At 30.6% G+C, this 22,860-nt stretch overlaps 1 protein-coding gene across 1 annotated transcript; it reads right to left on the reverse strand.

Annotated features, from left to right (window-relative positions):
* Window positions 1-1,915: 1,915 nt before the first annotated feature.
* On the reverse strand, window positions 1,916-17,286 carry LOC107446560 (ribosomal protein S13). The gene is made up of 5 exons (XM_016061242.3): window positions 17,117-17,286; window positions 14,533-14,581; window positions 12,055-12,133; window positions 3,143-3,413; window positions 1,916-1,976 (listed from the first exon to the last, which is right to left on the reverse strand). Exons 1-5 carry the CDS (start codon window positions 17,137-17,139, stop codon window positions 1,943-1,945), a joined length of 456 nt encoding a protein of 151 aa, XP_015916728.1. The 5' UTR covers window positions 17,140-17,286; the 3' UTR covers window positions 1,916-1,942.
* Between the last annotated feature and the right edge of the window lie 5,574 nt (window positions 17,287-22,860).

The following is a 22,860-nucleotide window of genomic DNA, read 5'->3' on the forward strand; positions in this document are numbered from 1 at the left end:
AAATAGCAATGGATGCATCTTTATCTTCCAAACTAGTATCTACTATTTATTTTATAAATACTAACCATAAAAGAAATCTGCACGGGAAGCAAAAACATACAGTGCTACATACATTTCCAACTAAAAAAAAAAAAAAAATAGCTGAATTTACGTATAAAATTATAGCTGCATTTATTGTAAAAGGAATTTTAAATATACATTACTACATGTGTCATATGTTTAACTGCTACTGATAAAATTCGCTAATTTGGTTCGAGTTTTTCGTTTGAAATGCAAACAAAAAGGGAAATTGATTTTACAGTTTTCTCTAAAAGCTATTTTAAAGAAAGCATTGGCGAAAATTTATTCAAGGGCATTTCCCTCATAAAATGCGTCAACAAGTTTGAAATGTTCAAAAATATTTTGGGTAATAGGGAAAGTGGATCTCAAAGAAAAGTTCGTTAAATAGAAAATTCACTTAGATATTTTACGAAGAAATTTGCAAAATTGTCTTGGTTCCTCGAAAAAATTTGCAAAATGGAAGTTCATTAAATAGAAGTATGTCTGTATTTACATGCATGATGCATTTGATTAGGTGGTTTTATAATTAAATATTGATTGAAGAAGCTGAAAATTTCAGAAAAGGACAATTCTTGTAGAAATTGGGTGATATCTGAACAAAATAATTGTCGAAAATCATAATTCCAATCCACAAAGACAACTATAACTTTTAGCTCTTTAATAATTGGTTCCACTTGAATATATGTAAGATACATTTTACAAAAAAAAAAATATACCCTGTTAGAAATTGCTTTTGTTTTATTTAATCCATAAAAGTACTAATTAATATCATTAACAAACACTCAAACTTCCAAACAAGAAATTGGATTTTCTCTTAACTATTTTTATTTCACCTAAGAATTTATTATTTCCAGCCTTGTTAAATTTTTAACAGAATAAAATTTAGGCTGATAAAGTAGCCTTAGTTTTTAATATTTATAATAATTAAATCTAATTTAGTTTTGAAATTTAGAAATGAATGGATTGGGAATAGTTATGTGATCCCTATGTTTTATGATAACTTAATGTATATTGAAATGAATCAAGAAAATAGCCAGTATTTACAGGGTTCCCACTCTTTTAGCAAAGCAAATATTAGAATTTTTTTTTTTTTTGAAAAAATTAAAGCCCCTAAAAATTAGTATGATTGTTGTTTATCTTTGAATACATCCCCAGTGACAGTGCCAATTATTTACCTTTCTAAAAAAAGAAAATCAATATTATTAATCTAAGTACTGCTATATCTGTTCATAGATTTAAAAAAAAAAGAAAGAAATGTGAGAAAAACATGAAAAAATTATTAAAAGTTTTTATATTTTGCTACTAGACAGGCGGCATCACATTCAGTTAAGGGCCTCTCTTGTTAAATATTCAGTTACACCAACAACAAAAAAATCTAACTTTGTAAAGCATTTTCATTCTAAATAGTTGTAAAGTTTAGGAAATATTAATGCTGCAGTTGTGCAAATGGCTTATCCTGGAAAATCTGCAGCGGTAATTGTTAATCTTATAAATTCCTTTCAACTTGTAAATGCAAGAAAAAAAATCTATATTGAGCTACTTGTGTATGGAAATAAGATCTATCATTTTCACATAAAAAGTAAAGTTGTAAATTTGGTATATTTATAATTGTCTAAATATTGCATACAACAATGTATTCTGTTTAGAAAAGTCGCATATGGACAGAAAAAGAAGAAAGATACCATTGAAGGCTACCAGTTGACCAAGCTGATCACCTAAGATGTATAATCATGTATTAATAATATTTTTAAGATGAAGTTCAAATTTAATACTTGGATAATTTACTAACCTAAGCTAAATGAAATCTTGTTTAAATGTTCATAAATGTGCAACTACAAGAAATAATCAGATAAAATTAGGTTACAAATCTTTATTCGTGTTTTTAGGCAACCATTGCAGATGCAGTTGAAGATTCACTGAAAAAAAAAGGAGATAAATTATATGGAATAAATTTCAAAAACAAACTTGAACTAATTTTAAAATTATAAACACTTTAAATTTTTGTGTGGTAGTTTTTAAAATATCTATATCTTTCCAAAATTCTTCATACATTTCACTGCACTAGTTACCCAATTAGGCATATAATATGAAAATTAATGCAGTGTGCTAAAAATTTCTAGCAAATATGGAAGCTCTTCAAGCTGCTGATGTGCCAATGTAAAAAGCTTTTCAAACATTACGGTTCAAATTATCTACTGGAAAAATTAGCAGCTTCATTACAAGAAAACTTAACTCTTTATTTAAGAAAAAGCAGGTTTCTCAAAGTTTAAATTTCACTGAATTATAAACTACAAAGAAAAAATTATTCCACACAAGAATTTACCTCTTTTTAAAAAAAAGAATTTACAGTTTTTAAGAATTATATAACAATCTGGGAAATATGGTCTCCCCAACTGCTAATTTTATAATCACATTATTTTATTCTTGCATATCCGTGATCCTTTGAACCAATAAAATGGAGTCATATGTACAAATAGGATCATTAGATCAGAAGTTATTCAAAGCGTTTAAAAAAATTTTTTGCACATTATTCATATACTAGTGTCAACAAATATTGAGGGGGGGGGAATAAAAATTTATAATAACACACTTATTGACAATCACTTTTATCACCTGTAAAATAAACTGAATAGTTATAATATTGATCTTAAACTACTGATATTAGCACGTTTTTGGAAAAACCAGTTAAAGGTTTCAAGAACTTTCAAGCTATCTTTTTGTCATTTAAGGCTGTTATCGGAAAAAAATTTCCAGTTAAAAAAAAGCAAAGTTATGTATTAAGAAAGAAAGAAATGTTACAACACCTAATATTCAAATATCTTCACACTAAAAATATTTAACGAAGCAACTATAAAAGTCTGAAGCCCTTTTTAAGAATGTCTAAAACCATATAGTTAAATTAAAATCTCTCTTAAAGCCGCTGGAACATTGCAACACAATACATATGTATTTCAACATTGCAATGCAATTCAATACAAAGCCTCAAAATAGTGAAATTAAAATCATAGCTTGCACAGTTATTCCCAAATAATGGAAACCGAGTCTTTCAAAAATGAGTGAAGGAGGACAAGAGGAAACTTACTATTTCCAGTTGGGTGGGAGAACCCTTTTTGATTTGAAGTACCTTGCCAGCCTGTGGATCCTACTTTCAATGAGAATGAGACGGAATTTAGAGTCCTTGTCTTTCCTGTTCCTTTCCAAGTGTTTCCTCACCGCAACAGCCTTTTTGATCAAGTGATAAAGATCTTCTGGAAGATCAGGAGCAAATCCTTTTGCTTTCAGAATTCTTAGAATCTTATTACCTGTGACCCACCTCACTTGTGCTACTCCATGGGAATCTCTTAAGATAACACCTAAAAGGTTAAAGATTCAATCAGTCGGATAACCTTGGATAAATCTGCATGCTGGAGATAAGCGAGATTCATCAATATGTCAGATAATCAGGGGCTAATTTTGCAACAAAAAATAAGCATTAGTTAACATAAAGAAAAGTGATCCTTATAAAGCCTATCAAATCTAACACAGATAGGAAAAAAAAAAAAAAAAAAAATAGATTTCCTTGAAAATATATGAAACACATATATATCACATGTTTATATATTAAACACAAACTTCAGATAGCACAAAATTTTAGGCATTCCAAACGTATTCTTTTTCAGGCTAAGTTTCAGGGTTGCCACTCAAATCTGGGTAAATAAATTTTAAACAACTAAACAAACATTTAATAATATTTGAAGTAAATTACAATCAATGAAATAAAAAAACTTATAATAAGAGATAGATCGAATTCCAGATAAGCAAAAAATAGACAGAAATTATTTTCACATACAGTGGAGCATCGTTTAGGTCCCAAATCAGTCCTATTCATTTTAATGTAAAAATATATCGTTTATATGACGCACAGAATCGGTTATACGTCGGTTTTTAGATTTTGTTCACGTTTATTTAATTTATTATTTTTTTCTTGTGTATTTTAAAAAAGGGCGGAATTTGCCAACATGAATTATACAGAAAAGGGTGCCAACAAGAATGTTATGAAGAGGCAAAAACGAAAAATTTTGCTATTCATCGACCAATGTCCGCGCACCCATCGATACTATAAAAGAAGCCCTCTGATAAAAGCCCTCTTTTCCCCTGCAAATTGCACAAGTGCGCTTCAGACATTAGATTTGACCATGATTAGAAATCTAAAATTGCATCATAGAAAGCAGTAAGTTCAACTCGCTATTCAAAGCATTGTAGAGACTAATAGCAAGAAAATATAATTAAAGGTAACATACATTCAAATTGCTCACTGCAATTTCTCTTCTTTGGTTATTCGTTTGTTTTGTCTAATTTAGAAATTCATGCAAATCAACACATTAAACATTAAAATTAACCGAAAACAGAGCTAGTTTCAGCCCTAGAAGTAAAAATCGATTATACAACATTTTTCGGTGGTCCCCTCGGCGTCGTAAAAACGATGCTCCACTGTAATATAATTATTTTTTCTAAGATTCATAAGTGCAGGCTTTTACCTTTTTTAAAAATTGGTCATCAAATGAAATTTCATAACATTTTTGATCTTTACACAAAAATAATCTGCTTGAATAATTTTTTCAAGCATATCATCACTAAGTGATGACCTAAATTGAGTTTTGGTCTTCTTCACATGGCTGAAAACACGTTCACATTCAGCGTTTGAATGAATGAGAGATAGCACAGACAACATGAATTTGGATAGTGTTTTATATTTTTGTTGACCAGTTGCACTTTTTATTTCTCCTATTCTTGCCCAGTACTTATCCATTTTCTCCTCCTCAACTGATTTTTCAATTTAAAGTTCACAAAACTCCTGCTGCAGTTTGTCAATTATCAAATGTTTTCCCCCATCAGCTACTTGTAACATAATAGGATATCTTTCTATGAAAAATTTTATGCTAGTGAATGAAGCATATTGAATGTTTCTAAGATCAGCTATGGCTGCACGAAACAAAATTTCACTTTGAAAGGGAAATTTTAGACACATGTAGTCATATTGTACAGAAACATCTTCTGACAATTTTAAAAAAATTCTTTTGTGTTCCCACTATTTCAGAAGCTGAATTCCCTACAATCAAGTCAGGATCATTTTTTTTTTTTTGATTTGAGGGCATATTGTAATTGATATCCAAATAAGATTGGCANCCAGCATGATCGGCACAACTAATTGGCAAATTATGCTCAATTATAAAGGCAGTAAACAAACATTCAGACCTAATCACTGTTTTATCATTATCATTCATCACAAAAAGATCAAGCTTTTTGTTATTTTCAATGGCTGAAAAATTTCTCACATGTTTTGATGTGCCCACATGGACAACAATATCGCTACGCCCACCGCGCGCAATGCGGAAATCAGTTCGACATGGAATACAAAAAGCAAAATCTTTACCTTTTACAGACTTTTGAATAAAATCAAACTCTTTTGAATAACTGTCTTTAAAATTTTGATAGTAATAAGCTCTTTTCGACATTGTTAAGAGTACGAATGACCTAGAAAACAGCTTCAAATGAGAACATAACAATCCACTCGAATGCCATTAGATTAGAATGTTTACCAAAATATTTCGCGGTTGCGAGTAATTAGTTTTCTATCTACCATTTCACTGAGGCTACGTTCCAGCTTACGAGTTGGCCACGTGATCCAGGAGAATTGGATTGTTTCCTCAAGCGCGCTAAGTTATGATATATTTTGAAATCTTAGCGCTGCTGTACCAGATTTCCGCAATAAAGCAAAGAAAGTGGAAAAAACGGAAGACAGAAGAATTTTTAAAAAACCGGAAATCTCTCGGGTAAACCCGAAGAGTTGGCAGCTATGTCTATGTATGTTCCCAGTTGGTAAAGAAAAAGAATTCAAAATTCCATGCTTTTCCCGTTATTTAACATGATTTTTAAATTGCCTGTGGAGTGGAAGCCCTGTTTTTAGTCTTCCTCATTCTTGTAAGGAAATTTAGTAAGATCACAAAATAAATTGATTGAAAGATAAGGCTTTTCTCATAAATCTGTCAATTCTTATCTCATTCTCCTCCCAGACCTCATCTTGTAGTAACCAGCAGGTAAAAGTGGGACAAAACAATAGATTTGTAGCAATTAATTTTGTGGTGACATTGCGTTCAATAGAAAGAATCAGTATTGAAAAGTTGCATACTCTTGGCCGAACAAACCATTTCCCCTTCCTTATTTCATGAAAAGGGTACAATTTTTATTTCCTGTTTTAGATGCTTTCTTATATCGTGTAGTCTCGCGGTAATTATAAATATGGAAGCTGCCATTCTAAAAAGATCTCGAAAAAGATCATTTCTTATTAAGCTAGAAAACAGAAATAAACTCGATGAGCTGAATGGCAATGCAGGCGAAACACTAAAAATACTTTCCTACACTGAGGTTTTGTGTACCACAGTTTTCATTTTAGACCTCAATAAGGGCAAGATGCTAGAAACTGAAAAGGGCACAATTTCTCCCTAAAAAAGGGCATAGTTCAATTATGTATTATTTATTGATACCCATAATATACGATGATTCAATTTTATCAATAAAAAAGTCTTTTCTCTCTTTTAAAGATTATTAGTTTAAATAAAAAATAATTACCCGGTTATATTTGCAGTCTATAAATTTGTTTTAAAATGAGAGTAATTCTCGAATTTTGAAAATGTTGTGTGTCATCAAAGCAGCTTATTAAAAATATCAGGATTTTTAAAACTGCGTCCAAATAAATAAATTAAAAATCAAGCAAGTCAAAAAGTGACATTTAATTGACAAATTCGTTTTCCATAGCAACACCACATAAAAAAAAAAATACCGGAATAAGAAAAAACAAGTGGAAATGGTCGCAAACAAGGATTGAAGAGGAATTCGCCACAGATCGAAATTCTGACCAAGTGATAATTCAAATTAAGAGTCTCGAAATCTTCATTAGGTTGCCGGGAAAGTTTGTGCTGACACATGTATTACATAGTATTATAGAAACAGCATGAATTTTCTTAATTAGCCAATACTCTCTGACAACCAGAAATTACAATAGAATCGTCACAATTTGAACGCCCTAATAAAAATATAGAAATTTTAAAAACCACGAAAAAAGGCGAAAAATTTATAGAAAAGAAATTATGATAATTAAGATGGAATCGTCATAAATCGAATGACTTATACGGTGATAACACATAGGGTTCACACCCCCAAAAATTTTTTTTTAAAAAAAAAAGTCTATATCAAATGAAAATTATAAAACCCAATATAGTAGCATCACTAAGGTTGTAAAACTTTGGAAAATAATCAGAACAAAACATACATAGACAATCCATATCTAATTAAAATTAATTTATAGAGTACAAAACAAATTACAGAAAAAAAAGAAAAAACTACAAAGGTAGAGGAATCGTATGAACCACTTGTAGAAAGAGAAAGCTGCAATTTGCTTCATAAAAAAATGGCCTTTTTTTAATATTAAATAGTTGTGTGTCAAAAGTATAAACTATGTTCTGCCTTTATTTAAAAAAGCTGAGGATCTTTAACAAAAGCAGATGTGATTGCACGTCAGGCAAAACTAGCAAAAGCCACACCTCAGGGAAGCCAGAATTCATTCAATTAATAAACATTGTTTCCTTAATAAATATCAAATAAACATAGCAGATTAATAAAAAAAACATTTTTTAACAATTAATGCTTGATCTAAAATTATAAAACAATAATTTTTGCCATAAAGGATAATCAATAACGACCTGCACAGAAATATTTGAAAGACTTGCATCTATGGCACGGTGAGGCCAACCTTTAATCAAATGGCACGCAAGAATTTTTTTTATTGAAATAGGGCAAATGGGACGACCTTGCCTAGAATGAACCCTTATACTAGACTAGATAAAACAAAAATTGAAGGAGAGAGTTGCTAATCAAATAGAATCATGGGTGCAAGTTGGAAAAAAGGCTAAGACTGAAAAACCTAACATACACAATACCCCCTCGATATATGCAAACTATCTAAGAAAGCTTTACCATAATACATCAAGTTTAAAAACCGTACAAAAAATATTTATTCACCTGTCTTTTGATAAAATAACAACTGGACATAAGAAAGTAGACCAATAACGTAGACCTAAAAAATATAGAAAAACGTAGACAGAAATTTTTTCCCCAATTTCCGTTCGCGGACATTTTCGAAAGACGGAAGACTTGCACCCATGAATAGAATAGAATTCCTTGATTTCCCCCCCAAAAATTCCAGTCTAATATTGCAGTATGTATTGACAATGTGGTCAAAATATACAATGAACCACAAAATATTAATACTTATAATTTATACATTATATTGTAAGTTTCATAGTATAACACCACAATAAAGAGAAAAAAGGACAAAGACGACAACATAAATCTATCATATAAAAGAGGTATCTCATATGCATGAGAAATATAAAAATCTTTTTCAAGTCATTGAGAAATATTGCCCATGTGTGTGTGTGGGGGGGGGATGTCTGAAGTGCCAATAACATTTCCATGAACACTGTTCATGTGTTTACTATACAGATCTGCCCAACCAAGTTGCCTTAGCTCTAGTTTTGTTTAACCTTGGTAAAAGAAATTCTGTGTATGAAGCATAATTCTTTATTGAGGTTTAACTAAACAGTAGAACCGAGATCCCACCCAATTTAGTTTACTTTCTAAAAACATTTAAAAATTAGCGCAATATATCTGGTTACATCTGTAAGCTCTTGGTTTTAAATTCGAATTAACACTACTTTTTACAATCTGTATGCATAATACAAATTCATAATTTTTTTTTAAAATTATAATTAATTTCAAAATAAAAAAGAACAATACATAAAGAATAAGTAAACAATATGAATACAGGGTTCCCACTTTTTCAAAGCAAAAATTAAGGACTTAAATTTTGGAAATAAATTGAAATAATTATTACAAGTTTTTATATTACGGTACAAGACCTGCAACGCATATTCATTTGTGGGCCAACCTCGCCAATTATTCAGTTAATAAAGATTCTTTCTTTTCTATTAATAAAATGTTTAATTTATAAGAGCATATACTAAAAGAATTAACACTAAAAAGTTGAATCAGAGTTATGCATAAGAATACTTTTCTTAACTGTGCCATGTACATGTAAAATTAAGTCCTACTTAGAGTAAAAACAGGCGATTACTAATATCTTATTTTTATTCTATAAGTATCTTTTATAGAATAAAAATACAATTACTTTTGAGAAGATTTATAATTTTCAAACCAATTTGTTTTTTTATTATTAGTTCTCGGTGACACATACAAACAAAAGGGTCTAAAACTATTTTTCAAAGGTATCAACACATTCCTATGGCCAGAAAATTGATGAGGTTCCTTAATTAACAAATACTGATAAATTATATTTTAACCATTTATAGATTTTTGCTAGTAATATTTCTTTATCATCCTCTATCATTCATAATATTCACTACTATTATTTGATATTTTATTTTGATTGCAAATTAACAGTTGAAAACTGAAAGTGGTATTCTTTTATTATAAAATAATCCTGGAATACCATCTCACTAGGTAACGTTTGATAAAAAAAAAAAAAAAATTTGAAAAATTTGATGAAAAACATAACATTTATGAAATTATTACTAAACAATAAATTTGCTATATTTACTTTTATGATGAGCTTTACACAAAATTATTTCCAGTCAAGCCTGTTATTAGGAATTAACTTTACATGTTGTTACTAAACAATCTGATGAAAAACATGAACTAATTTTAAAGCAACCAAAAATTGAATAAAAATTTAAAAAAAAAACAGTATATTAAGTTACAATGTTAACTGAATGAAGATTTTATTAATATCTAAGGATCTTTTAATTGAGTAGNGAGCTTTAAATAAAATTATTTCCAGTCAAGCCTGTTATTAGGAATTAACTTTGCATGATGTTACTAAACAATCTGGTGAAAAACATGACCTAATTTTAAAGCAACCAAAAATTGAATAAAAATTAAAAAAAAAAACAAAACAGTATATTAAGTGGAAATGTTAACTGAATAAAGAGATTATTAAAATCTAAGGATATTTCAATTGAGTCGATTTATACTTTATGTAACAATCTGCTTATTAAGGAACAAAAATAATAGAGTGACAATCTAAAACTATGAAAAAAATCAACATTGCAATAAAACAAATTATAAATAGTTACCAAATATTTAACTTTCTTGTAGAAGCAAATCATGCATTCTTATTTAGTACTCAGGAAAAAGATTTAAGTATTTTTGAATAAACTTGAGGTTTTCATCAAAAACCCAGGTTTTCTTAATGAAAAACATAGGTGGGCTGGAATTTTTCAAACCCTGTTTATTATAGATCTGTTTAATTTTTAGAACAATCATGTATTTTAAATGCTACCGCTTTCAATAAATTTAATTACTTATTACACATTGAAATATTATACAAATTAATTTAATTCTTCAAGACTTTTAGGAAATAATTTTTGTTATGGATTCTAGTTCAAAAAATATTTCCGATACTTCTTTTCTTAATTCCTATAAGCAGATGTGTTACCAGTAGAACTGAATTTCTTGAATTCTGTTAACTTTCAGGGATGAGATTGGCCAAAAGGCAAAAAAGCTGAATTTCCACAAGAGTAAATATTACGTGCATGCAATCGTTTAATAATAAATTCCAGACAATTTAAGATAATAAATAACTATGCGATGACATAAAATTGTGTACTAATCTATTAATATATGAATGATTACATCGATACTTAACATTTAGTAAAAAGTAAAATTACCAATTGAAAAAATAAAGCTAGAAATTATATTCTTCTTCAGATCACATAAAGGAGAAAATTAATACTTAAAAAACTGCCTAGTTTAGCAAATTAAAGCTACTGAGAACATACACTAACATTCCCTTTCTTTTAATACTGTTACANTCTAATACGAAGATCGATGATTGATATTAAAATCGCCTGAATAAGAATCGAGATTTTGTCAGAATCTGGCACAGTTCCCAATATTTAAAATTCCTAAAATCAGCCAAACGTACATAAAATCCTAAAATCAAACAGTACGTGTCATCATCAGAAAGACGGGGAAGTCATTCTCTCACACTTACGCGCGTCAAAAAGTTAAACATAGAAACACTGGAAATAGGGCTGTTTTTCTGAGTTTTCGATACTTTTCAAGGTCATTTCGAAATTTTCAAGGATTTAATATCATTTTCAAGTACTTCTAGGGGCCCTTGAAAATCAAAATGAAATTCAAGTACTTTTCAAGGCCGCGGGAACCCTGGTGAATGTTTACATCGATCATTTAGTAAAAAGTAAAATTACCAATTGAAAAAATAAAGCTAGAAATTATATTCTTCTTCAGATCACATAAAGGAGAAAATTAATACTTAAAAAACTGCCTAGTTTAGCAAATTAAAGCTACTGAGAACATACACTAACATTCCCTTTCTTTTAATACTGTTACATGATTTACAACGAATATATCAGTAACATGACTATTATTTTTCATCTGATAAAAATTTTGCATTTTATAGCATAAATAACAGCAGCATTATTTTTTAAATTTTGGTGCAGAGTTTATCAACTCCTTTTCCAAAAAAATCCTTAAGTGATTGCTTTTGTTTGCTATATCTTCTTTTTATTTTTGTTTAATTTACTGCAAATGCTTCATGTTTTACAAAACAAGTAAAAAAATCTTTTACTTATCAAATCAAAACAAGTAATAAAAATCTGGGGACTCCTAAAAGGTTCGTTTGAAGCAGCAACGTCTTAATTATTAAAATACGAGTTATCCAGCGGTCGGGTAAAAATGCATAAAATCTTATTTTCGGCGCGTAAAAGCGGAACGGATTAAGGACTTTAATCTTTGTACCAAACCCTGGAATATTATCAAATTTTAAATATTCTTTAAAATTCAATGTGGAAAATATACTGATTAATCAAAATCTGCGGGACATCTTTTTAACTTGAAAAAGAAAATAAATCTTACCAATCTGGGAGGGAGTTAGACCTTTTTTTGCCAGTTTGCAAAGTTGCTCCGTTACATCATCAGAAGATAACTTTAACCACTATAAAAGCAAATAAAATCATAATTAAAATAGTTCAAAGAAAAAAAAACAGCACATTTAAAACATTGAAACAAGAAGAAAAAAACAATTTTAAATAATTACAAATTGATGTGCTCCACCCATGCTGATTTTATCGCAAATTGAAGACTTTTCTGCAATCATTGCAACACTTTTCATCACAATCATAAGTTATTTTCCCAGCCGTTGGTACCACACATAATTCACGGTATTCAGAATCCTGAGATTTTAACACAGTATTGAGACACGGAAAATCCAGAAAGGGGAGGAAAACAAACTTTTAAACTGCTCACTGTTAGTAATTTTCTTTTAGATTTTTTCCAGCTTAATGTGGATTTCAGGAAAAAACAAAAGAGATAGTTTTTGATTTAAGATTTATAAAACTTCTAATAATTCCCAGAAATAGAAATATCTAGAGCATAATACCAAATGAATATTGAATTTTACTTTGTACCATAATGATTTTGTTTTAATTTTTCCTTAAGTTAAAACCCTAAAAATTTTCCTTGAACTTTCATTTTAACCCACTGACGGTTCTGCACGTAAAAAAATCGCATTTTAACCGGCAGTCTTCTCTGCATAGCAAAACCGGTTTTCCCATGTTAACTGATAGGGGAACTGTGTGTAGGGGAGAAACATTCTCCCAATTTTGCCCATTTCCTTAACCGCCAGTGGGTTAAGAGCATTAGTTTTTCTGCTGGAATTAATAATTCTTTTCCATAACAGATAATTTCTTTGCTAAAAATAAATTATTATTTTTTAAAATTTTTCTTTATTAATAAGTTCTTTTTTTAATTTTTGAATCAAGTCTAATACAGTAGGGAACCGATTATCCGGAACGATAGGGACAATCGCTATTCTGGATAACTGATTTTTCCGATCTTCTGAATCGATACAAAAAGCAGCCTTTTTATTGTTAAACCCACTAAAAAAAAAAAAAAAAAAAAAAAAAAAANCCAAATAAAAAAAAAAAAAAAATAGTTTGAAATAATCTTAAAAAGAAGAAAAAACAATGAAGTAATACAATAATGATTATTTCCAAAATGATGGTAAGGTCTGATGGCAAGGAATGATAGTCTTTCAAAAAAGAAAGAAAAATCCTAAAATCTTATGAGGGAAAAAATTTTTTTTTTTAAAAAATGGCGGGAAAATGTACCGATTTTCGTTCCGGTTTTTTGGTTTTCCGGATAACGGGTTCTGTACTGTAATGAAAAGAATTTTATTCTTTACAATATGGTAAAAATTTTATACATGGTACATTTAATAAAACACTCTCAAAAAGGTTGAGCAACTCTACCTTATAACTGTTTTTTTTTTTCCTTTAATTTTTTCAAACAAATAAATGATTGGGGCGATTTCCGTATCATGATCAGTGGCAGAATAATCGAGAAGAAAAAAAAGCAACAGAAAGGGACCAACTCGAAATATGCTGTATAATTTGCAACCACCCCCAGGTTTTATAAAAAAAGTTTAAAATCTATTTGGCACCTTGGTGATTGCAGTTGGCACGACAGATCACGATACGGAAATATCCCCAAATGATTTTCTAAAAAAAAGCCCCATTTAACTATAAAAAAGTATTGAGTAATTAACATTTTATAGACAGATCTTTGAATTAAAAGAAAAAAAAAAGCCATAACTACAGCTTTTGAATTCAGCAGTAACATTTCAGCATTTCGATTTCACATTTCCTCTTGTTTCATAGATTAAGAACTATTTAATAAAGTTCGGATCTCAAACTGAGTAGTTAAGCAGCAAATATTGAGTAATTTCTATTGAATTTAGCTGTAAAAGAAGAATCAGGGCCGTCTTAATAGCATACAGGGCCCCCGGGCACAGAAATGTTTTGGGTCCTTATAACAGGTTATGCTGCTTAAAATCGAACTAGAAAAACTTAACATACATAAAATAAAGCATTTTTAACACATGAAATAATTTGAACAAATTTTAAAATTTTTTTGATTTCAATTTGTTTTTAGCAGATCAAAAAAAACTGAATTCACATAAAAATTGCATTGGAATGAAGAAAATTTGATTTCGGTTGTCTTTTTAAGTTTCCCTGGTGATAAACAATTCAAAGTATGGGTGTTTGCATGATAATCACTATTTGTAGAAAGAAAAACAAAATACACACTTTATAACAATATATTTATAAATTTATTTTCAAAAATATATGAGTTTTTGCTTAGTCTTAGTTTTTTTTAAACACAATTTATAAAAGTCAAGATTCTCAAGGGCCCCTAAGTTTCTGGTTCTCGGGCACTGCCCAGGATTGCCCATGCGTAAAGTACTGAGAAGAATATTAGATGAACAAAATAACATTATTAGAAAAACTATCCGTAATAATCATGAAAATGGATAAGTAAAAAGATATTACTTACAGTGGGAACGCTTCGTCTGTATGGCAAAGAAGACTGGGAGATACCTTTCCTATATTAAATTTGTACATAATTAATGATGCATAAATTTGAAAGTATCCATAATAGATATACTCATAAAGAACTTTTTCTTTATAGTAGATTCTTAACCTTTCTTATAAGAAATTATAATCCACCCACTAATACATGAGTGGCTTAAAAAAAAATTAAAACCAAGGATATAAATATATGTAAAAGGAGGTGAGAGGAGTATTAATCAAAATCAACCTTTTCTTAAAAAAAATTTTAGTTTCACTAATAAATCTAACTAAATATAGGCTATTAAAACTTTACTTTTCATGAACGGAACATTTATTTCTTTTTTTGACCAACTGATTCAAAGATACTTCTTAAACACTACAGCCAGTTACCGGCCAAGGCCATCTCACTCAGTTTACCCCCATCTAGATCTGTTCAATGCTATATTTCTCAATATAGCAATTCTTTAAGTCCTTTAAACCATTACTCTATCCAACCATCTTGTTCTACATCTCCTTTTTTCTTTTCCCTAATGCATTTGGAAGGTTATTTATGAAACAGGATTTTCATCGCTATAATGAATTGTATGTCCTAGCAACCTAACTTTGATCACTTTTACAATGCTGCGGTTTTTCTATTTTACCTGTTTTTTCTTGCAGCACTGAAAATTTTCCCCTTGAAAATCTTCAGTTTCTCTTCATCTGCTTCGTTAATTGCCCAGCATTTGCTGTCATACAAAGCTATTTGTCTTACTAGTATCGCATACAACTTGTGTACTTAGATTTTAACTGGTTTCTCAATCCATGTTAAGGGGTCTGTTACTACCATTTAGCGGTACCTTTACAAATTTAACTTTAGGAAAAACGGTAGTTCTACAAAATACTTTTTCTTAAAATTTTATTTTTGCATCCTTTAAGAAACGATAAATCCATGTTTTTGTGTTGAGCTTTAAAAATAAATTTTAATTTTTCACAAATTATGACTGAATTTTCACAAAACAGTTACAGTAGAGAACCGATTATCCGGAACGATCGGGACTATCGCTATTCCGGATAACTGATTTTTCCGGTTTTCTGAATCGTTACAAAATGCTGTATTTTTAGTGTTAAACCCAACTGAAAAAAATATATATTTGGAAATAATCTTAAAAATAAGAAAAAACGATGAGGTAATACACTAATGATTATTTCTGAAATGATGGTAAGGTAAGCATCTTTCAAAAAAGAAAAGAAAAATCTTATGAGGAAAAAATTTTTGTTTTAAAGAAATTGCGGGGGAAAATTTATTGAATTTCGTTCCGGTTTTTTGGTTTTCCGGTTTTATGATTTCCGGATAACGAGTTCTGAACTGTACCTCTCAGAAAAACCTAGACAGACCCCTGATTCTAACATCTATTAGGCATATATTTTCCACTTTTAATATCAATTTTGATGTCATTATTTGCTATCGTGCCTAAATATTAAAATTGAACTACCTGTTTAAACTTATAGGGGATATTTCTGTATCATTATCTGTTGTACCAACTGCAACCACCAAGGTGCCAAATAGATTTTAACTTGCAAAGATTTTTGCCCGGGTTGTTGACCAAACAAATGTTGGCCCGGGGGCAGCTACAACTTAATATTTTTTGAATTGGTCTTTATTGCTTCTTGCGGGCCCCTGCCTAGAAACTGCAAAGATTATTCTGCCACAAATCACAATACGAAAAATCTCCAAGCTTTGAATGCTTATATTCATTGATTTTTGGTGGTTGCAGATTTCCTATTGTTATTGCCATGAATTTTTATTTTTTTAGTAAATGACAAGCCTAAGCTTTTGCTGCTGCCACAAGTGCACAGACTGCCTCTACTGTACCTACTACAGTTCTTCCCACAATATCGATATCATCTTTAATTACAAGCAGCTGTACGGTTTAACAAAAAGTAAGTTCTGAGTTTGTACAAGTCTCATGTGCTAAACTGAACCAATAACATGACAGAGAAGATCACCCTAATTCAGTAGAGAAAGCAACAGACCACCTGCTCTCAACTTCATTCTTATGAGGTTAACATTTGGCGATTGTAGTTGGCGCGACAGTTGACGATACACAAATATCCCTTCTTGTGCTTATAGATCTATTCCTATATTTTATTTTTGATTTACACTGACGATATATCACGATACTAACATTTCTTATATAAGCTAAAGAAATTAAACCATATCAGGAGTAGCAACAAATTAGATAAATTATCAAGAATAACAACAAAATTAGGGTTAGGATGCAGTTCAAAAACAACAAATTAACAAATAGATACCATCGTTTATCTAAGATTTTACACGAAGACAATATTTCATACTATATACTATTCAATATTAACAATATACATGGATCTACTAGGTAGACAATAATAGCTTAGCTTAATAAGATCAGAAACAGCTCAAGCTTTCATTCATAAGTAATTCATTATACTAACTGATAGCACTAATACGAATATCGATTTACTACCATGTGAAACGGTAAGCCTACTTAGGAAAACATAGATTTAGCAAAAACATTAAAACAACAAAACTAACAAATAGTCAAACATACCCAGGTGCATGCATACGACCCATGATTAATAAAATTTACAAAATCAGTTGAAAAGATATATAATATTTTTTTTACACGCGAACAACGACAACACGTTAACCCAAATTCGGGATACTGGAAATAAGACTACAACTTTTTAATGCAGTTGCAGTTGTAGTACTTAATAATCTCTTTTATTTACTTCTGTTGAAGGCAGGGCAGTAGCACTTAAGTGAAGTTTGAACTTGTCATCTCTTTTCAAATGCGCCATCTAGGGAGAAGCTCGGTTTCATGTTTTAACCCTCCTCTTCTCAGTTGTAACTACGATTTTTCACTCTTCCATAACAATTTTCGTATTTAATTGTCAGAAATATTTTCGCAAATTTCCAGCCGCTTTCTTTAATAACTATGTTTATTGCAATTTTTAGTTCCATATAGTTTCCTAACTTAAGATGACCAGTGTCAGGGCCTGATTATCGCCTAGACCCAATTGGCACGGGCCTAGGACCCACACTTTCTGGGGGACCTCAAAAATTAGTAAAAAGTTCACAATATTACTTTTTTTTAAAAAAAAATTACCGAAAGAAACAGTTTATCTCAAAAAAGGCATTTTTTATTTCAAATTTTCTTTATATTGTGATAAACCAAACGCGTCTTAACATTGCACTAATCAAATTCGAAAGTACAGCTGAATTTTAATTGGTACAATTTCTACTCCAACGGCTTAAGCAAATGCAACGAGAATGCGTATTCGAAATGTCCCTTATAAATGATTAGTGTCAGCAAGAACTAAAAGCTTATTCTTAACAAATATCTAAAGCTGCTGATCAGGGTTTCATAACCTGTGGATCATGGACCCCTTAGGGGTCCATGGATCATATTTTGGGGGTCCGTCAACTACTCCTAATTTTTAAAACGTTTGGATCAATAATATTTCAATAACATTGATCTTTTTTTCTGAAAGGTGAAAATACATAGGTACATATTTGAAACTAGGTGATCGAGATACCCCAAATTCAGTGCAGATTGCACACAGCCCTCTAATATCCCTGTCATATTTTTAACATCCTCCACTAACCGGCTTTCAGTTTGCACCATCAGAGGCAATCCCCCGATGACGTCCGCTGTGCTATTTTTTATCTCCCCCAATCAAGCTTCGTACATTTGACACCTTGTCCGGGTTACTAGATCTAGAATTTTTTACTAAGAAGAAAGCGCAGTTTTTGAAATCTGGAACATTAACCGAACTAGGATTTGGTATTCCACAAAAACCAGTGGTTGAGGCATCTCTCAAAGTTGCAAATCGTATTGCCAAAAGCAAGAAACCGCATACTATTGGAGAGACGTAAATTAAGACATGTGCGCTGAAAATGGTTGAATTAGTTTGTGGACTGGAACAAAGAAAAAAACTTGAAGCTATTCCATTGTCAATTGATGTGATACATTGAAGAATAGTTGAAATTTCTTGCAATATCTTGAAGCAGATCATCGATGAATTGATACTATCAAAGAGGAATTCTTATTTGGTGAATCTCTTTTGCAAATTACAATGGCAATTGATGCTGTAGCAATGTTAATTGTTTTCTTTACCAAACACGACTTTGACTGGAAAGAAAAAATTCATTTACTTTGTACAGATGGAGCACCTGCTATGCTTGGCAATAAATCTGGTTTTGTCCTGTTGGTACAAAAAGAGTCTCCTAGTGTTCTTGTTACTCATTGTTTTTTACATAGACATGCACAGACTACGACAACTCTTCCAACCTGCTTAAAAGAAGTATTATCACTAGTTATTAAAACTGAATTTATTTAGAAGTAGAGTTCTTAATCATCGTCTTTTCAAAACACTGTGTCAAGAAATGGACGCAGAACATGAGGTACTTCTGCAGCACATGGAAGGGCGCTGGCTGTCACGAGGGCAGGTTTTGAAATGAATTTTCATGTTGAAACAGAAGTATCACTTTTTCTAGAAGAAAAAGATAACCCGCTCTTCGAATATTTAAAAAAAAAAAAAGATTTTACATATAAATTGGCTTACCTGGCAGATATTTTTAACCACATGAACAATAAATTGGCCACATGAATCTTAGAACAAAGTCCTTACTAAAAATGGATTTCGATTCAAAAACACTTGAAGAGTTCTGGTCTTCTGTGAGAGAAGCCTACCCATTGCTTGTAAAGAGAGCTATGGCAGCTGTAATTCCGTGCTACAGTGTGTCTTAACGAAGCGGGATTTTTCCCTCTCGTAACAATAAAAACAAAACATCGAAATCGATTGAATGTTGAACATGATATGCGCGTTGCTTTGTCGAAAGCCATCCCTCAATTCAATTTATTAATTAAGGAAAAGTAGCAACAGCCTTCACATTAAAAGTTTTAGTTTTAAAATTTTTTGTATATTATTATAATAATTAAATTAAATCTTTTCTAACGATTGATGGTTTTTGTAATTATTTTTTTCACAGGGGGGTGGTCCGAGACATCTTAAAATTTTTTAAAAGGGGTCCATTGTGCCAAAAAGGTTAAGAAACACTGCTGTAGATGGAAGGCTACAATCTCAAAATTAATTCAGCTAATCAGTGATTTTCAGCAAAAATCACTGATTCCAATTGTTTGTGGTCCCCAAACTATTTTTATTTTCATTCAACATTGTTTTATTGTTTTATATTTTGCTTTAATATTTAGAGACGTAAACTTTATCTTAGAAAAATAATCTCCAATTGTCTGCTTTCTAAATTTTTTAGAATGCTTCTAGTGAATCATGCAGTTCAATAGATTCTTTTTACTGTTTGGACTACTCTTCAGAAGTTTCCCTTCAAAATATTTTGTTAGGGGCCCCCTAAAATTTTGTGGGCCCTGGGCCTGAATTTGTCTTGATCGGTCCCTGACCAGCGTCCTCAAAAATCTAAAAAAAAACTGGTCGCAAAACTTCTGAAAAACATTCGAAAACTCACCTTTTTATCTTTTTTTAAAAAATCTTTCTGTTAGAGAATCCCTGCAAGGGTTCTTTGCTCTAAAAAAATTATTCAGGAAGAACAAGCAATTAATTTTCAAATATTCGTATAGAAATTTTACTACCCCTTTCTCTTAAAAATTTCTTAAAGAAGCTGGTCAGCATAGTGTAGGGCATAGATTTTGTACCTAATTGTTGATACTTGACTTGTATTTTGGTGGCAAGCAGGAAGTACGTATTAAATTTCGTTTTAATTATATTTATTCAAAAAAAGACTTGAAAATATGTTTAGTGTCTCCTCTATTACGGAATTTCATGTTTGTATTTCCATGCATGTACGTAGTTTATGTATGCCTAGTTGTACGCCATCTGGGAAGAAGAACGGTTCCAGATCTAGAACCATCGCCCTCCCCCTCTGCTTAGATGTATGGGAATGTATTACGATACCATAAAACGAATACGATGTATTACGATACCATTACCCCTTCCATAATTTTTTCGCATTAGACTATTAAAAATATATTTTAAAAAATTTCACGAAGCTTGCTATAAGCTCTATGTTTAATGCAGTTTTGAACTCCATAGAGTTTTCAAGCTTCAAAATTTTTTTTTTATCAGTTTGAAAATCAAGATAGAGATTAATGTACTTACTGCTCCTATGACTATCCAAGCACTAATGGTGAAAGCATGCGAAGCTGTTCCATAAGTAAAGAGTTCTGCTATGCACGATCTATAGCAAATTTCAATTGCCTATAGTAGTAACTCACAAATTAAATTAAAAAAACATATTAATTGCCGCACTAGACATTTGAAAATGATAAGTCGTATTTAACTGCTCACGAATTGAAAAAGGTTTACAATCTCTGGTGTAAGGCCATTCATAATACGTTCGATTGCCCTATTCTATTACTAATGTGAATCGCAACCAGTGATAATGGTCCATATACCAGAACCTTTTCAGAACCTCGCTGATTAGTTATTTCACCAACCAGGTTTAATTCGCATCGCTGAATTCGTGTTCCTTTAATGTGAATTTTAAAACGCGTTTGGTTTGTCCCATGTAGCCACTGCACGGTATTGAATCTATGCCCAAAATTCCAGCCACAATGGGTGTTTAATTGACCCTTTGATAAAGGGCATAATTATAGCGCTCCGTTAGTTTTAGTTTAAAAGCGTGATACTTCTAGTTTTTTTTTCACATTTCATTTCCATTTTACCTTGAAAATATTTTTTGATTCAAATCACTTTTGTTTCCCTCATTCACGTTTGGCGAATCGTGAGAATGAATGCCTACTTTTGAGAGCATGAAATATTCTCTTATTTCGGGTTTAATTAAATTATTTCGGGTGATTATGATATTTTTATTACATTCACACTATCAAAACAGTGAGCAAAAATGTTTTATGAATCGGAAACAACTTAAAAAGAAGAAAGAAAAGTTAAATGTGAATGCAAAATTAATGAATTTTATAACTTAACTCTTTTTAATTTGTTAAGATTGAACAATACATTTTATTGATAAATTTTGATCATAAATGACATAAAATGGTTTTTCGCTCCTCAAAAACAATTTGTTTTGGTTTTGACTTTACATTTTGATTGAGGCATAAACTGTAAAAAAGGATACCTCAAAAAGGAGCAAAATGTGTCAAAATAGAAACGAAACATAATTGTCGATTTTGAAACAAGCATTCATCAAAATTGAAACAGCATTCACTTATATTTGAACAAAATGCATAGTTTTAAAAGTGATATGGAGCAAGAAAAATGTGAAAGAGATGTTCGTTGGCTGCCGGCAGGATTAACAAAAAGGTTGCAATTTGGAAAATATGGTCCCAAATTCAGGTCAAATAGAAAATTTGTAATCTTAAATTCACTTTTTGAATATTTAGCTAAATCATAAAAACTCTTATGCAAACGGAATGTAATCCATGCACAGATGTCGCTAAAATCGATGATGATGCAAATATGATATGAGGGGGGTAAAAAAATTCTGTGTAGCATACATTTAATGTATACTATTGTCTATTTCGGTTATAGGCATTGTTCTACTTTGTTTTCTAATTATTTTAATAGCTGCGCTTGAGGTGGTTGTTGGTATAAATTATTAGTTTGTATAGCTATTTAGTATTAGATAATATTAGTTAATAGAAAATTTAAGTCAAAGGGTAGATGTCAAAATTTCTGAAAACATATACATAGGCAAAAAAATATTTTTAAATCATTTTTAAACATTTTTTATTTCGTACATGTCATTTTATACAGTTAACATAGGTGTCGATACAATCAATGAAAATGCAAACATAGTATGAGGCTGGTTATAAAACTCTGTGTAGCCTTTCGTTTCAATCCTACGTCTAATTTTCGACTAGGAAAAAAAAATCGAAGAGACGTTTTTTGATAGTTTTCTCTCGAGGACGTCTACTGAGATCCACCGAATGTTTCATTCACATTGCGTCTACCATAGTTATCTTTAAGACGTCTTTACTAAAGCCAATGTGGAGTATCCATAAATAAGCTATAAGAAAATAGTTTACTAGACGTCGGTCCACGACGCTTAAAGATTTCTCCCATGTGCAGGTTAGTTTTTTTTTTTAAAGATCCAGAGTATGTTTATTTCTTATTTATCTTTCTTACTGTATTCTATATCGCTCTCTCTCTATTCATAAAATGTAATCATTGTTTAAACAAGTTCTAACTTAATAAATTTGTTCAATTGTATTATTGGTTAAGGTATTTAATATGTCCTGATTAAAAAAATTTAAAAATAAAAAGACAAAAATTATCAACTGTTCAACTAACTAATATATAT

Source organism: Parasteatoda tepidariorum, chromosome 8, assembly GCF_043381705.1.
Source record: "Parasteatoda tepidariorum isolate YZ-2023 chromosome 8, CAS_Ptep_4.0, whole genome shotgun sequence".
In the NCBI taxonomy this organism is placed as follows: Eukaryota; Metazoa; Arthropoda; class Arachnida; order Araneae; family Theridiidae; genus Parasteatoda; species Parasteatoda tepidariorum.